This window comes from Bombus pyrosoma, linkage group LG12, assembly GCF_014825855.1.
Source record: "Bombus pyrosoma isolate SC7728 linkage group LG12, ASM1482585v1, whole genome shotgun sequence".
Classification (NCBI taxonomy): domain Eukaryota; kingdom Metazoa; phylum Arthropoda; class Insecta; order Hymenoptera; family Apidae; genus Bombus; species Bombus pyrosoma.
Window position 1 is genome coordinate 9,061,227 of NC_057781.1, and position 15,303 is coordinate 9,076,529.

The 15,303-nt window shown below is 47.5% G+C and overlaps 3 protein-coding genes across 18 annotated transcripts in view; 2 read left to right on the plus strand and 1 right to left on the minus strand.

Annotated features, from left to right (window-relative positions):
- Positions 1-228: 228 nt before the first annotated feature.
- LOC122573349 lies at positions 229-6,371 on the minus strand. 5 transcript variants are annotated; one of them, XM_043739576.1, is made up of 6 exons: positions 5,909-6,371; positions 1,924-2,081; positions 1,611-1,691; positions 1,227-1,354; positions 975-1,133; positions 229-857 (listed from the first exon to the last, which is right to left on the minus strand). In XM_043739576.1, exons 2-6 carry the CDS (start codon positions 1,979-1,981, stop codon positions 621-623), a joined length of 663 nt encoding a protein of 220 aa, XP_043595511.1. In that variant the 5' UTR covers positions 1,982-2,081; positions 5,909-6,371; the 3' UTR covers positions 229-620. The 5 variants fall into 5 exon arrangements, with proteins under 5 accessions (XP_043595511.1, XP_043595509.1, XP_043595510.1 ...); XM_043739574.1 differs by lacking the exon at positions 5,909-6,371 and adding an exon at positions 5,558-5,695; XM_043739575.1 differs by lacking the exon at positions 5,909-6,371 and adding an exon at positions 4,704-4,835.
- LOC122573345 (synaptotagmin-2-like) lies at positions 4,143-10,188 on the plus strand. 10 transcript variants are annotated; one of them, XM_043739562.1, is made up of 10 exons: positions 4,143-4,212; positions 5,628-5,769; positions 7,282-7,401; positions 7,523-7,614; positions 7,702-7,833; positions 8,182-8,379; positions 8,603-8,755; positions 8,843-8,963; positions 9,038-9,210; positions 9,280-10,188. In XM_043739562.1, exons 2-10 carry the CDS (start codon positions 5,631-5,633, stop codon positions 9,484-9,486), a joined length of 1,335 nt encoding a protein of 444 aa, XP_043595497.1. In that variant the 5' UTR covers positions 4,143-4,212; positions 5,628-5,630; the 3' UTR covers positions 9,487-10,188. The 10 variants fall into 10 exon arrangements, with proteins under 10 accessions (XP_043595497.1, XP_043595496.1, XP_043595492.1 ...); XM_043739561.1 differs by having other exon boundaries at positions 4,182-4,319; XM_043739560.1 differs by lacking the exon at positions 4,143-4,212 and adding an exon at positions 4,727-4,863.
- Positions 10,189-10,387: 199 nt separating this feature from the next.
- Positions 10,388-15,303, plus strand: part of LOC122573336 (mitogen-activated protein kinase-binding protein 1) — an 81,485-nt gene continuing 76,569 nt past the window's right edge. For 2 of the 3 annotated variants that reach the window (XM_043739529.1, XM_043739531.1), the window contains exon 1: positions 10,388-10,537. The gene's annotated coding sequence lies outside the window, so the exon portion shown is untranslated. The remainder of the gene's footprint in view (positions 10,538-15,303) is intronic. The other variant, XM_043739534.1, reaches the window with a different exon arrangement.

A 15,303-nucleotide genomic window follows, 5' to 3' on the forward strand; every position in this document is an offset into this window, starting at 1 on the left:
CACGGTAAGTAGTATCTACCGTCGATAAGATCGTACTCTCTCAAGATAAAATAGACGGAAATCGCTGTACAAAAACAAGAACCAGACGAATTATACGACGCGTTGAAAAATGTAAAATGGATCTGTTACCATCAGATTCGAAATTGAAACAAAAGCTCTCGAAGGAGGTCAAGAAGCAGCAATCGAATCGATTTTAAAGGAAAGAAATAAAGGAACGCAAAACGCAAATAGTATTTCACTCTGTTTTCTTACACAATTTCATAGAGCGGTATACAAATAACGATCTCGTTTATAAAATCTTATTCCCTATACAACAGCCACAATTTTCCATTTTGTCGAGCACATATTCTCGTTTGTACGACAAAGTCGCGTTCCGTCGGTATTTCTATATTACCAAATCATCCGTCGAAAGAATAAAAGCTTCTACAGTTTAACACGCTTTCCCTACAACTGGTAATAGCAGGTCCAAAGTTCTTTGGCACGTAAAAACCATATTAATCAATTTAGTCTTCTTTCCTGCTTCATTACTTTCATCGTACATATATATATATATAGTTAACGAACGATCTATCTACAAAATTCACGACGAACGTACCTTACTAACGATTAACGTATTACGATTAGGTAATTCTCTTCTCTATCTCCGTATCGCTCTGCGATTTGTACAATTGTTTCAAGTCGGAAATCGTATTTCTCTTGTCATTCGATTGCGAACTATGTCTTATCCTTTGTACGGTTTGAATTTTCGCGGGCGTCGACGCGTTCTTCTCAGCCGAAACGTCTTCCGAGGACGATCGGTCCTCCGACGACTTGCCCATATCCTTGCTCCACTTGGTTAGCCATTCGCTTGCGACAGTCTGATAGAAACGAAAGAAGAAAAAAAACGGTCGTTACATTTTATTTTCATATTTCTGCGAAAGATAACGATCGAGTCGTATCGCGGTCGACAAGAACAAGCAATTAGCTGAAATTACGTTTTTGTCGTCGTTTCCCGGCGTAGCCACTGCGTTTGACTTCTTCTCCGTCTTCTTTAATCTATCCAATTCCTTCTGTAATTTGCGCTCCAACTGGTACTTGGCCACTGCCTGAGCCAGCGATCCGAGCTCTCCTCTCATCGCGGCGTTGAACATCGCCTGTTTAGAACGCATCGACATTATCGCGACGCAGGTTCAGCAAAGAAAACGCCGATTACGCGATCAGAGGATCGTTTCTACCAAGGTACTCACGTCTCGACGTCTCTTCGAGTCGGCATTGCTAATGGGCTCGGTTTCCGTTTGCGGTCCCAACTCGAACAGCATCTGGAAGTCCGCGTGTTCGCCAAGCCGGAAACCAACGCCTATCCTCGAGTCGGTACCTGTCGCCAGAATCGACACAAGAAGAACAATTCCGGCTAATCGGGCGTACGATTCGGTTGGAACCGGTCGCGCACAGGCGCGCCTCGAAAAGGCGAAACACGCGCGACCAGTGAAAGTACCTCGCGCGTTCGCGTCACGCGACAAAACGTTCTTTTTTTTTCATGCGTATCGAAGCATTGGATTTTGCCGTGGTAATTCGGCTAACTCTGACACGGACAATTACACGTTTACCTTTTTTACGCAATCGCCGTTTACCTTTCTTTATCGGTGGGATATTGGAGTAGATGAGCGACAGTATGGTGGGCAATTCCTCCGGAATAACGAAGCACGTTGCGTCTGAAAACCAATAACGACCACGTTATCGCACGATTTCTTCCTCTACCCGACCCTTGCGATCCGATCATTCTATAGGAATCTTTTCGTATCGACCGTCTCGCTCGTAAGGATGTTTTTGCGCCAGTCAAGCGGACTATGATCGAGGATGTTTGCGACATTCGGGGCAATTCGTCGTAAGTAGGCGAAGGACGCGGTACGCGCGACACGCGTATGCGTAGGAATCGACACTTACGTTCGCAAAGAAACAGCAGGATACACAGCTTCGCTAGGATGTCCTTCGTACCGCACATCGTTTACATCAAACAGATGCTTCCTCTCGTATACTCGCAGCGCACGTGTAGTCCTTGTTCGAGTGTGCGAATATCAATTGACTTTCCTGCCGCCGATCTTCTGTAATTAAAATCGTCGATCACCGACCGTCCTGCCGATCCGTTTCATCGACGAACGTTAATCTCGTCGCGCGTTGTATTCTTTACGCGACGAGACAAAACGCCAACACCGCGCGAACGAACGTTAAACGTCGAACGACGACGTCGCGCGGATTTTCCCAGGCAAATCGAACGAGTTCGATATCGTTGTCCGAATGCGCGTAATTGGAAATCGAAGAGAATCGAAGCAGAAGGGAAGAACGCGAGCACGTTGGCGGATTCAACGGTTGTCGAAGACCGCGAAAACGTCGTCCGACTGGACGCGCGATCGATGGTACTTACATGAAAGTGAAATCTAAACGTCGGTCTGGCAGGTAACACAACGTCGAGCCTGCGTACTCCAGCGAACGCGATAGAATGCAATCACGTTCCTTGGCAGCGCCGGTGCGAGAAAGAGCTCTCGAAAGAAGTGCTCGAGTGAAAGGAGACGTCGGATCGAGGATCGAGGTCACCGTGTCCGAACGACCGTCCATCGATCGGGGATGAACTCTCTCTCCGTTTCCTCGTTGTCTGCCCCTTCCTCCACGGGAGCTCGCCCGTTTGACTTTTCGGCGCGACGCGTCCCATTTGCCCCGAACTTTCTTGCTCTTTTCGAGCACCGTCCGACTCGACGAACACCATTTTCCCAACACGAACTCCACTTTACGGAAATACGATGGATTCTTCAAGTTCGTTCGAATGGAAGGTAAAGAGCATCGAGTTTTCGAAACGGCTGCTTGCGCGCACTTCTATTCAAACAAAACGGTCGTTCGCGCTACTCGCGCGAGCTTCGTTACGACGAAACATCGACCAACTCCATATGGCGTTACGTAAAATTATGTAAAATTATGTTCTCGCGAAATTGTCGTATCGCGTAAAACGGTAATTTTCGGCCTGTCTACGCGAAACGACGATGCGATAAATTCTCCAGAGGCAGGCGAAAGCCCGCAGCGACTCGAGATTCCCCATCGTTGGAGAATTTACCCGGAAAAGCGGGGAAATTATATATTGACTGGAAAGTGAAACTACCTGGTCGATTCGTGTCATTTTCAATGGCAGCTATAGAAACGACTATCCTGTTCCTCGTATACGCTCGACTACCTTTTCGTCGAATACCATCCGAAATAGCGAACCACCGTCCCCCTACCTTTTTCGCCTTATCCGTCGTGTCACACGGTCCGGCATTCTCTCGCCGAGCGAGATATCGATGAATTTTACGCAATCCGATTGCGCAATGCGTCAGCGCTATGTTTCATCGAAGAATAGCGACATTGAGACTAGCGCGCAATAATCTCGTAATACCGATCCGTACGTACGATCATCGAACCTTTTGGTTTTCTCGAAACCGAAACGTTCGTCGACGGGAACAGCAACGCGAACAGCAACGCGAAAAGAGGCGAAGAAAATAGCAACATCGGTGCGCGCGGGAAAAAGCATCTCTTCGGTGTAGCGACGCAACTGGTCGAACTTTACTTGGCAATCGTATACACGCGAGAAGAATAAGGAATCGTTTGGAGAAACTTTGAAAAGAAGAAGAATCTTCGTCTCTTTGAGCGACGTTGCTCTGGACGATCCGTCGTATTTCGATGGTCGGCAAGGTGAACGAGCGATGGTTGCGCAGCCCGTAACGATCGAGCCACGTACCTGTGGAACTTTCTATACAGGTGTTTTAAGTCGCTCGTACCATTACCACGAGGCATTCGTTATCACGGAGAACAGTTTGTCAAACAGCGGATAATTTGTTGTCAGAAGGGAACGCGTATGCGAACGATCTATCGACGTTCCTTCCGTCGCAATTTACGTGGCGCGTAAATCGATTTATCCGACGCGGCGTTTGAATCAGTGGATCGAGTTCGAATTTTTCAGGAGACCGTGAACGCTCGTCGAAGCTTACCGTACTACGATGCAAACGCGTACACGCGACGTAATACGTGCGTAACGGACGACGTTCTGTTGAAAAATATGCACGGTGGCATTGTCTATGGGCGCGCTCTATCATCGGTCCTGTTGATAGGCAAGGCGAACACAGGCGCGATAGCGCGCGCGTTATCAGTCGTAACCCACAGTTTCCTCGTTGAGCGTTCAGGTTTGCCCGCGCATAACGGCGTGTTACGGTAAAATGCCAACCAAGGATCAAATTCTTTCCTCGCTTTTCGCACGATCGAGTCTTATTTAGAAAACTGTCGACGCGACGCGGTGGCGAGAAAATCTGCACAGGACGGTTCGTATCGTATTCGTAGATTCATTGGCTCCGAGCGATTCGTAAGGGCACGTAACGGTTACGTAAATCGTGTATTTAAACGAAAGATTAGCCGGTGAGTCCGTGAAATCGTCTCGGTGACTCGAACGTTGGCGCGTTCAAAACCATTCGACTATGGAGGAACTCGCACGAGGATCGCGTACAACGGCGAGAGTCTACCGGCGATCGAATCGTCGATCGAATCGAGATCGAACCACGTTTTGTATGCGTTAACGTAAGTCGCCCACCGGCGGCTACCGGCCGCGGTAGCGGCGGAGGTACGTAGAGCAGAGTCGTCGAAGCTGGGGAGAGGGGCGCGTAGATAGCGCGTTACTCGTTCTTCCTTCTATGCAGCCGCGTACTTACGTTCGTTGTTCACCGGTAGTTGACGATCGCGCACCAAGTCACCGCGATCGATCCGTTCTTTCGGCCTGTTTCGTCGTCGTCTCGTCGACGACTCGCGAATGCCGTCCGATCGCGCGAAACCGCGAAACTTCCTCTCGTCGTGGGACGCTGTCTTGGCCGAGTGAGTATCGAGCTGCGGAATTTGTCGAGAAATTCGACGATTCGCAGGAAATACCGAAGAGACTTTTATCGCGACGACGCGCGAACGTTCGGCTTCGCCTCGATCGAGCGTCTTACGTTCGACAGGAAGGATACGTAATATCCGGGAGGAAGGAGAACATGGAACCGCCGATAACCGCCGTTGTTCGTCGCGACGTTGCTCGGCTGAAAAGCGACTCGAGACGAACGCTTAATTCGCCCGGTATACGCCATGTACCTGTACGCGGTTTTCTCGCACGGTGCGCTCGGTGTGCGTGAGTTTCCTCCGACCAGCGCTTTATCCCGGCACGCGACTGCAACTCGAATAAAGAGGAAAAAGATCGAAGCGACGGTGGCTGCATTCGGCTCGACGTGCTCCTCCACGTCGGAAGCTTCTTGTCGTTTTTCTCGAGCGGTTAGAAACGAGCGCGAAAAGCACAAGTGTTTTCTGCGCGCATTTAACACCGACTTCTTTCTTTTCTTTCCTGCGACGCGAGAATCGCGCGACAGATGTACGGAACGTGACGACACGACACGCGAGTAATTTTCCTGCTGTCCGCGTCGACCGCCACAAACGCACCGTCTCGGATAAACGTTTGGGAATAATTTCGGTAACGTAGTCAACCGCATCGGGACGAAGTAAACCGTAAAACGGTGAAACTAGAAAGCCGACTAACCGGCGTTTCCGATCGATCATCGATCGTTTGCTTTTAACGTCGATCCGTAGTAATCTTGCAACGTTTCTAGTGAATGGTGCACGGTGACCTTTTTGGCCCATGGGGCCGAATTCTTATCGTCGTAGTGGCAGCGCTGGCCATCGTCCTTCTCTTGCTCGTGATCGCCTGTTTTCTCACGCCAGGATGCCTTGGATACGAATGCGTGAAAAGAAGTAAGCCCTGCCGTTTACGCCCAAACACCTTATTATCGCGTTATTATCACGAGCATTGCCATTCGTACGGGAACGTTTGAGAACGTTCGCCCGATCCATACGCTCGAGTATCTCGTTCGCGATTAAAGCTGTGGCTTACTTGTGAGTTACGAAGCTTCTTGAATTTCACATAAGGACTGCTTGTTTGCGACGAAAAATTTTCGTCGATGATTTTGCTCGCTTCGTCGCTGCACCGGAGCCACTCGAATACCGACACGTTCCATTCATTGAAATTGATCAATTTATTAGAGCGTATTTTATTTTCGTCACGCGTTCCATCTCCGATTGGAACGTCGATCCACCGAAGCGACGTGGTGATCGTTTTCTTTATCGCACGAATACGCCGAGTTTACGAAACGAGGATGTAGCGCGACACAGCGCATCGTTTTGTCGGCTGTCCGAACTCGCGGCCAGGCAATTGGTGTCGGTGCTTAGCGTTGATTAAACGTCTGGCGACTAAGCCGAGCCAGTGGTATTTCATTTTCTCGGCACGTCCGCGAGCTCTGCTTCCGCGCACACGTGCTTGTACATGAAACGCGTGCCGGGAAAAATAATCGCTCGTACGCCTCGCTTTTCATACCTTTCGAGCCAAAGGGCCTTCGAGCCTCGGCTCGCTAATACGCCGACGATCGCTCGGTTTACCGGATGCTCGCGTTTGTCCACTCGCGGAACGCTGCTCGACGCGTTTCAATTGCTATGTGGAACGGAGATTCTTCGCACGCGTTTACGTAAAAACTAAAATGACAAGAACGCGCGGATCAGTCACGAAACTCATCGTAGATCGTTTCTCTCGCGTTCGTTTCAGCTTCGTACGTGTCGCGTATCGCCGCGTCGATTATAAAATTATTCGGCTCTATTCGAAGCGACATTTATCCTCCAACCGAGCGACAGACTATTTGGCTGAAAGGAAGGAAGCTGAAATTCCTGCATGGTGAATCGCGAATCGTGTGTATACGCGGCGGTTGATACATTACGCCATTGTTCGCACAGTTATATTTATACACACATGCAAACGACGACGTTTCCTTCGTTTCCTCCGCGACGTTACGTAATTAGGTATGTCATCCTGCAAACTAACTGCACACAGGTCTTCGATAGCGCCGCTATGAAAACGCCCATCCACCAGGCAACGCGAGAATCTGATCAATTCTTCTATCGGACGAGTATCGTTTTATTTTTTCCCCTCCGACGAAGAGCGTCGCGTCACCCGAATCGTGGTTACAAGTTCGATGAACTTGCCAATTAAAAATGTCGAGTACTCCGCTTTTTAATCGCAATATTAACCAGCTTTTACCTTTCACACGCGTTTATTCACCATGTTAAACGTTTCGAATCCTAGAATGCTCGTCGTTCGAACGTTTTAGAAATCGGCACTCGGTCCGCTATGTGTACGTTAACCAAAGCGCAATTAGCGGCGAGCAATCGCGGCTGTTTACCAATTGCATAATCAAAGCCGAGAATAATTCTTTGCAGAGAGAGAAGCAAAAAGTGTGCCGTTGCGTGTCAAGAGCAAACAGAATGAAAACGTCAAGTTGAACGATGTCAGCTACAGGTCATGGAGATTGGGTAGCCTGTACGAAGGCAGCAGCAACGGTACCTTTCGATTGCTTTTCTTATCCGTTTCTTCTATCAGTCTGTTGTCCAATTTTTACCTCTTCTTCTTCTTCTTTCTCTTTCAACCTGGCTAACAACGCGTTGATAAACTTTTGCGCAGGTACGATCGACGAGAACGTCAGCCCGATCGAGGGCAATTCCTGGAATTCCAACAACGCTCAATTCGGTTGCACCGATACTTCGTCCACCCTGGTGAGCTCCGTTAATCGTGCTGATTTTCATTTTAATTAGCCGAGATCGTGCTGCCTTGTTGATCCATTGGCGCGTGTTACGTTGCAGAATTTGGTGCAAAAGGACAAGCAGAAAGCCGAGAGGAAGCAAAAGGAATTCCCGACGGAACTGACGATAAGCCTGCAGTACTTGCCGCCCTGCGACGAAACTATTACCGGGAAACTCGTTATTGGTATCGAGGTATTAAACGCTTTCCTTTCATCCGATCCTCCTTTCTGCCTACTTTCTCGTCAGAATGGAAATCGAGTTATGAATCTCTAAGGACTCGCGACGTTCCACGGCCTCGGGTTCGTTTCGTTTCGTTTCGTTTCACTTCTCCAACGTTGCTCGATATTTCATCAGCTGTGCCTATACGTACTAATTCTAAGAGGCCGTGTTAACAACGAACGACGTAACGAGTTTCTAGCGACAGACAAAACGCACGGTAGCTCGCTTCGTATCGAAAGAAAGACGGCTAATCGCGAGATTAACATCTCGCAACGTCTTCTTCAATGAAAGAAGAGAACTTAAGCGTTGCGCTGTGTGCAGGCGTTATCCGGCCTTCCTCCGAAGCAATACAACTGCACCTTGGAGCCGTACGTGGCTTTGAACATAACGAAACAATCGTGGAATCACAGGAACCGACAGAAATTACACAGTTTCCGCACGAGGGGTGTCAGGCACACGGCGAGCCCCGTTTTCAAGGAAACGTTCGTCGTGGCCAACGTAAAACCTCACGAAGTTAAGGTACGTACGTTTTTATCGCGCGTATCCTATCGTTGTTTTAACTCAAGGTTAAAAAACACGTCACTCGTCAAACGCATCTACCGTGAAACTCGCTCGAACAAAGTATATTTTACATAACGAACGAACGAAGGTTTAAACAAACGTATCGACGTCGAATGTGTAATTCAGCGCGAAGAAAACGGGCTACGAAGCTACGTAACACGATCGTTTTTCCTTTTTTTAGGAATGGATTCTCGATTTTACGGCGTACGATCGCGACAGATACGCCAACGACACGGAACTGAGCACGCTGAGGGTGTCGCTGAAGGAGGCGAAGCACGTTCTACAGAGTCCAGAGATTCATATGTTCAACTTTAGAATGAAGCAGTCCAATTTGGTACTGGCGTGAAATACATCAAACGTTTCGATTTTACCTCCTTCGATTCCTCTTCGCTTACACGACGTTCTTCGTTACATGTTGCAGGCGCTTGGAAACATTTTATTAGCTATTAGTTATTTACCCACAGCGCAGAGACTGACTATAAACGTAATGAAAGTACGCGACGTGAAGTTTACGCCACCGGTGTCGTGTTTAAACGACTTTAGTAAGCGCCGCACGTAAACTTACTCGCATCTTCGTTTTCCTTCGTACTTTGTTATCGCTGCTCGTTGTTTCCAGGTTTTTACGTCAGGATACTGATGCTCAATGGAAGGACAGGCCAACGAATGAAAAAGAAGAAGACCCGATTCGTCGTTGCGAATTCGCACTCAGAGTTCAACGAAACGCTGACGTTCGACGTATCGTACAATCAATTGGACATAGTGCAATTTCTCGTGGTATTGCGCGGCAAAGTGCGTATCAATTTTGACGACGGTTTACAATTTACGAACGAAATGTCGCGTGACTGGGAAATATTTTAGGCTGCGCCTGCCGAGCCTGCTGCCAGCACCGTAGAGCATCCGAGCGACAGCGAGGATTCGATAACGTCGGTTCAAAGGTCGAAAGACACTTCCATCGGTAAAGTTGCGCTTGGAAAGGGAGTCAGAGGGTCGACAGAAAGGCTACATTGGTTCTCCGTACTTCAAAATCCTAGAAAGCTAGTTACCGTATGGCACGTATTGAAATAACGATCGAAGGACAAGAACGGTAATACGGAAGCTGGATAATCCAACGTTATTGCTCAAACTATCTATAAACGTGCATACTGCTGTTACTATTTGAAGAAATTTGACAACGCAATACGAAAGTATATTTGCGCGACCATTCTCCTATGCGTTTACCTTCAAGTGACGCAAAGGGACGATGTTGCGATATCGTATCTTCCTATAAACGTTTCTCCCAAGTCGGAGACAAAGACGTTTGCGTTGAATAGTTAAACGGTTAAGCAGTGCCATAGTCGGTAGACGACTAAAGTTCGCGGAGGTACATTTACGCCGAAAACAATGATCACGTAAAAGTTGCTTTGTTCGGCCAGTTTATTCGAAACTATCTGAATTTTCTATTATCTTCTATTATCTCGTTTTTGTTTTTCGGAGATGTAAATTCATAAGCGCTCGAGTAATATTTATCGGTTTCCGTAGATATAGTATATTTTGAGCAATAACGTTATATCGTACGTTATATATATACACGAAAACGTGTAAAATATATTTCTATATTTATTTTGCAATTTGATAATATATATACGATAAATATATATACGTTTAAAAGTGCAACCAAAGATCGCGAAAATTGTAAATGTTATAAATATTTGTGCTACTTTGTTAATACATCGAATCTTATTTAAAATGTAACGAAATAAATAGTACTAGGTACGTTCATGACCGTTACATGTTTTGCGTAATTATCGATTAAACCGTCTTTTTCGATTTCCATTTAATCGCGTAAGAAAATGGGAAAAGGAAGGAACGCGTTTGAAATATGGCGGGTTACGGAGAGCGAGCGTTGCAAAGTTCCGGTGTCGCCGACAGAGGGCGGTAGCGTCGCTTCGGTCTCGTAGCAACGTCGAAGAGAGGGGTGCCCGGCCAGTCAGCTTCAGTCTGTTTCGTGACTTGTGAGTGTGTTGTGTTCGTCCTCGTCGTATTCGCATTATTCGGTTATCCCTTCATACGTCGCGAGTTTAGTTACATTACCTGAGAGAAGTGTGTCGTGTACGAGGAGGCGGACGTTCGCCGAACGGTGAGTAACCGATTTGTTCTATCGACATCCTGCTCGATTTCCTGCGAGTCAGAGAGCGTTACGTTGGAAATGTAACCTCCAAAGGCGCTCCCGGGGTCCTTCCACGTAGAACGATATTTAACGCGGCTATCTTTCGCGGATCGTATTGTACGCGTCGGTATCGCACGAAACACGGTATCGACGATATAACGCCGCGATTGGAGAACGAGCAGCCGGCTTCGCCAGTCGCGAAATCCATGTTTGAAAAGAACAAAGTATCGAAACCGCTTCTCGCGGTAATGTCAACCGTTTTTGAATATCGTCCAATAGCAACGCTCGGATTCTCCGTTCGAGATGCTTGAAAACTCCTCGAAGGCCACCGATTTCCCGAAAGCCAAAGCCTCTCGCGATCGAGTCGTCGACGCAACCTTTTGATAACATCGTTTGCGAGTAAATTGCGCAAAGATTTCTATAGTTCCGTTGAAATCATCCGGTGTTGGAATTCTCCGTTCACGTGCTCTGCTGTCAAGCCGCACACAGAAAAAACGAACATGTCGACTACCTGTGCACTTCGATCCCCAACGAATCGAGTTCGTTCCGAGCGTCCGTTGGCCACGTCGCCACCCTCTTTGTCCGGTTCACTCCGACCCAAAATGATTTTAACGACTCGCCCCGAGCTCAAGCTATCTCCGTTCGGTTCTCTTCGAAATCCGTCCTCTCTTTCCTATCTACTCCTCGCCATTACGTTAGGTAGGTTAAGTCGCGAATCTCCCTTCTTTTGAAAAGAGGTTTCATGGCGCAGCCTTTCGCATCGCGATATCCCGTACACTTTCGCGGTAATCTCGATCAGGCATCTAAGATCGCTGTCGGTAACGAGACAATACAGTGGCAAGGAAAGTTACAAAATAATCGGATGCCGTTATCGAGAATGCGTGGGCAATTAACGCGTTTCCGAACGGTTAGTACGTAACGTGCGCCAGGTTGTTGCAACGGTTCACGCGTATGGTGTCGCAGATGCGTTATGCGTTCGATCACGCGGCAGGTCCGTCAACCGGTCACCGTTTCCAAATTACGCGCCCATGTACGTACGTATATACCTGTAAGTAAATAGCCACGAGCGTTCCCCTTATACATCCTGTCGTCGGCAAAAAGAATATCGTACGTTGTTTTTTCGAGCGCACCTCGATATGGCTGAAACTATTATCGATCATCGAAAGCAAAATCCAGTTGAAAAACAAAAGACACGCGCACGCACCCGTACCTCGATTGCTCGTAAATTTCGATCGCCGATATAGCGAGATTGGAATTTAATTCGATTCCGTTTCTTTCTGTATTTTTTCCCCCCCTACGAGACGAACGAACGTTGGTTTTTGCGTTCCGCTCTTGTTTATTTACCTCGGAACGCTATCTGCCGCCGGCTTCGGTTCGTTTCTCCGGAAACAAATTCGAGACGACGGCGATCGCGTGCGAGATCGGTCATTTCGTATCGTGCCTTTCAGTTACATTACGTGAAAACGACGTAAACGCGTCGCATGGCAACGGTACGCGGGACACTTTTGACAGGTTAGCGGTTCTTCGATCTCCACGAAAGAACGTCGTTGGCTTTGTTGACGTATCACGCGAAGGACGTCCCGCGGCTGTAGCAAAAAAAGAGAAGAAGAAGAAAAAAGGTAGCGCGTAGCTTTCCGTGCATCCTCGAAATACGTACGTATCGGTAGGAGTCGGTGTTCGACGAGGATCGTCTATGATTCGATTTAACGACGCGACGCTGGTGTGTACCGGCTATTATCGGTGCCGAGGAACGTCGACTAGGTAACTCGATCTTGCGCTTATTATCGATATCCCAACGTGGTACATGTTTAAACGACTATACCTACATCGTGCACCGTTTGACGACACCGCGGCAAATTTGTACTCGTCGCGGGTGCCACACATGCAACCTGTAAATCGCAGGAAACAAGTATGTACATTTAGCCCGGCGAATAAGCGCGAAGAAATATCGTATCAACGCGCGTTTCGCTAACGTTGCTGCCGGTATACCGGTTTACCCGTCGCATTTAGAAGCTCCTGCGAAACAATATATTTATCATCGTGCTTTCATCAACGTGCGTACTAATCAATTCTTGCACCTAACCACACGCTTTGTACAACGAGAGTAGATATATAGTGTATGAATACGCAGCTGTTAACGTTAATAACGAAACTGTTTTCGTGAAATTTATTCGAAACACTCGTCGCAACAATAAGCACGCTTTGCGGTTAAACGTACGTACGATACACGTAGAGATAACGTCCCTGTGCTTCGTTCGCTGTACTTGCCATGTTTTTATCATCGAACGTTCATTTCTAAGTCGGATTTCCGTTCAATTTTTCTGCAGTTTAAAATACGAAACCAGTTCGTTAGCAAGCTTTTTTTTTACGCAACCATCGACGAATTAACGGTAACGAACTTTCTAAGAAATTGCCGAGCTGACTGCAGCTTGTTCCAGAAACAAAACGAAACGAAACGAAACTTTGTTACTAGAAGGGGGTCGGGAAAAAACTGGTCGGCGGGCAGTTTGATAGAGCGAACCGTAGCGAGAGACGCGCGATGGCCGGCGGTACGGGTTGCTCGATTTCCCACAGGTTTTTATTTAGAGTCGATGCGCATTTTTTTTTTTCGGTCGTCGAGCTATGCCATGCGACACGCGGCCCTGGCTCATTGTCATGCAAATGATTTTTGCGCAACGACGAAAGAGGCTAGCGACGTGAACGTGCTCGATCTACGTACACGTGCATGGGAAAAAGATTCCGGAACGTCCACGCGTCTCTCCAACCCTTTCTCCGCGTATTTGGGTTCTCGTCTTCTTGCCTGTTTCTCGTCGTTTTCCTTTTCCTACCGCCGCTCGTATCTCAACTCTTCCTCAATATCTTAGTTAGTATTTTAGTCATTCCCGCGAATCAAACGCCCTCGTCTTTTCCAATAGCATTACGGAAAACTGCGATATAAAGAAAACTGTCAGGTTGTTACACGCTGTTGCGTTGTGTTTCCACGCGAGAAGCTTTCGCAGGATATTTCAAGTGGCGTCGGGCAATTGTCGCGTTTACTCGATCGACGGTGTATTTTCGACCAGTCGAAAATTCGTAACGAATTTACGTGTCGCAAATTCCCGTTACGATTATAATAATCGACACCACGAACAGATCGATCAACTTATTGCTCTTGGGATAATAGGGGTGATTGATGTGGCTTAACGCTGCGATTAACAGGTTATAAATTCTATATTTCCAACAGCTTCGTACAACGAACAGCTACGCCGTTACGTGCGATATAAATATCGTGGACGATTGTTCGACGGATGAAGACCCGATAGAGATACGTCGACCAATTTGACCGTTGTCGACTTGATGCCGGAGTATTGACTGAACTAATCTCGTAGAAACAGTCGAGTAGACTCCCCTTGTGCCGTGGAAGAAGAAGTTGACTTTTCCTAGTGTAGTAGAAGAAGTAGTTGACTCTCCTAGTGTAGTAGTAGAAGTAGTTGAATCTCCAAGTGTAGTAGAAGAAGTAGTTGACTCTCCTGGTGTAATAAAAGAAGCGAAGTCCGTTCTCGTGTCATTACGAGAAGGAAAGCTCGGTGTGGGTGTGCCTTTCGAACTAAGAACGCCGATTCGTGTTCACACTTTTCGTCAGGAAAGTGAAGGTAAAGATCCGCGATGCCCATTGGTTATGACCCACGTTAATGAACGAAGATAGGAGGAGGAAGCTTCCTACCGAGGTGGCCCGTGGGTAACCGTGTTCATGGGAAAACCCTGCTTTATCGTTGCACAAATATCCCCTTTCTCCGTAATTTGTAAGAACGCGCAATAAACCTAAGGACTGTCTTAAGGACCATTCATAATCCGAAAATACTTGCAGGATTAGAGTTTGAGATAAAAAGATTCCGTTTATGGTGGTTCCTTAGGTTTATCGAGGGTCTGCGTGACGACACGCGGATTGGGGTTACAAACTATTGTGTTGGCAACTATGTGATTGCGGATTTTGTCATTAGGTGGTATTGACAAAAACCGCAATCACTCAGTTGCCAACACAATACTGTACCATTCAATTATAGTCACGCGTTATAGAAATATCGCGAGTCTCGTTTACACCTGCGACCGTAGAAACGCGCATCTTAGACTCGTAGGGAATTGCAGGGCAATTACTAGCGACGGATAAATTGATGCAAGGTGTAACGACGCTTATAGCGGAGCTCGAAGGAAGAGAAGAGAAAGGCGAGAAACGAAATCGAGTCGCCTGGCTGCGATTCCTTAATTCGACAGACGAGGTGGAAGTTGGAAAATCGGGAAGGAAAAGTTTCCAACGTGGACGAAAATCCGTCGAATCGAAAAGTTCGGCTCGAAGCGAAGCGTAACTTTTCAATTTCTATGTGAAAGTTGCTCGATCCTGTGCCGCTGCCGCAACAAAGTCGCAGCTCGTTGAATTAAAAAAGTTGTCGCTTGCTATTATCCTACGCGTCGTCTCGAACGTTTATCGAACGCGTGCCACGAAGAAACAGAGAACACAGCTTCCACAAGGATATATCGTTCGTTTCCTCTTTTTATGAGCCAACGTCGTCGGATTCCTCGCGATTTTTCGATCGACCTCGCTTACGTTCGAGTCTGATCGTATCGTAGATCCGTCGTCGCCGTGTTTCGCAATAGCTCGAGAACCGTGTACGCGTTTTTAAACAATAGCAACCGGGACGATACCGTTGTTCGCACGCACGGCCATACCCGAAAACACGTAAACAAATAAGCCTACGAGC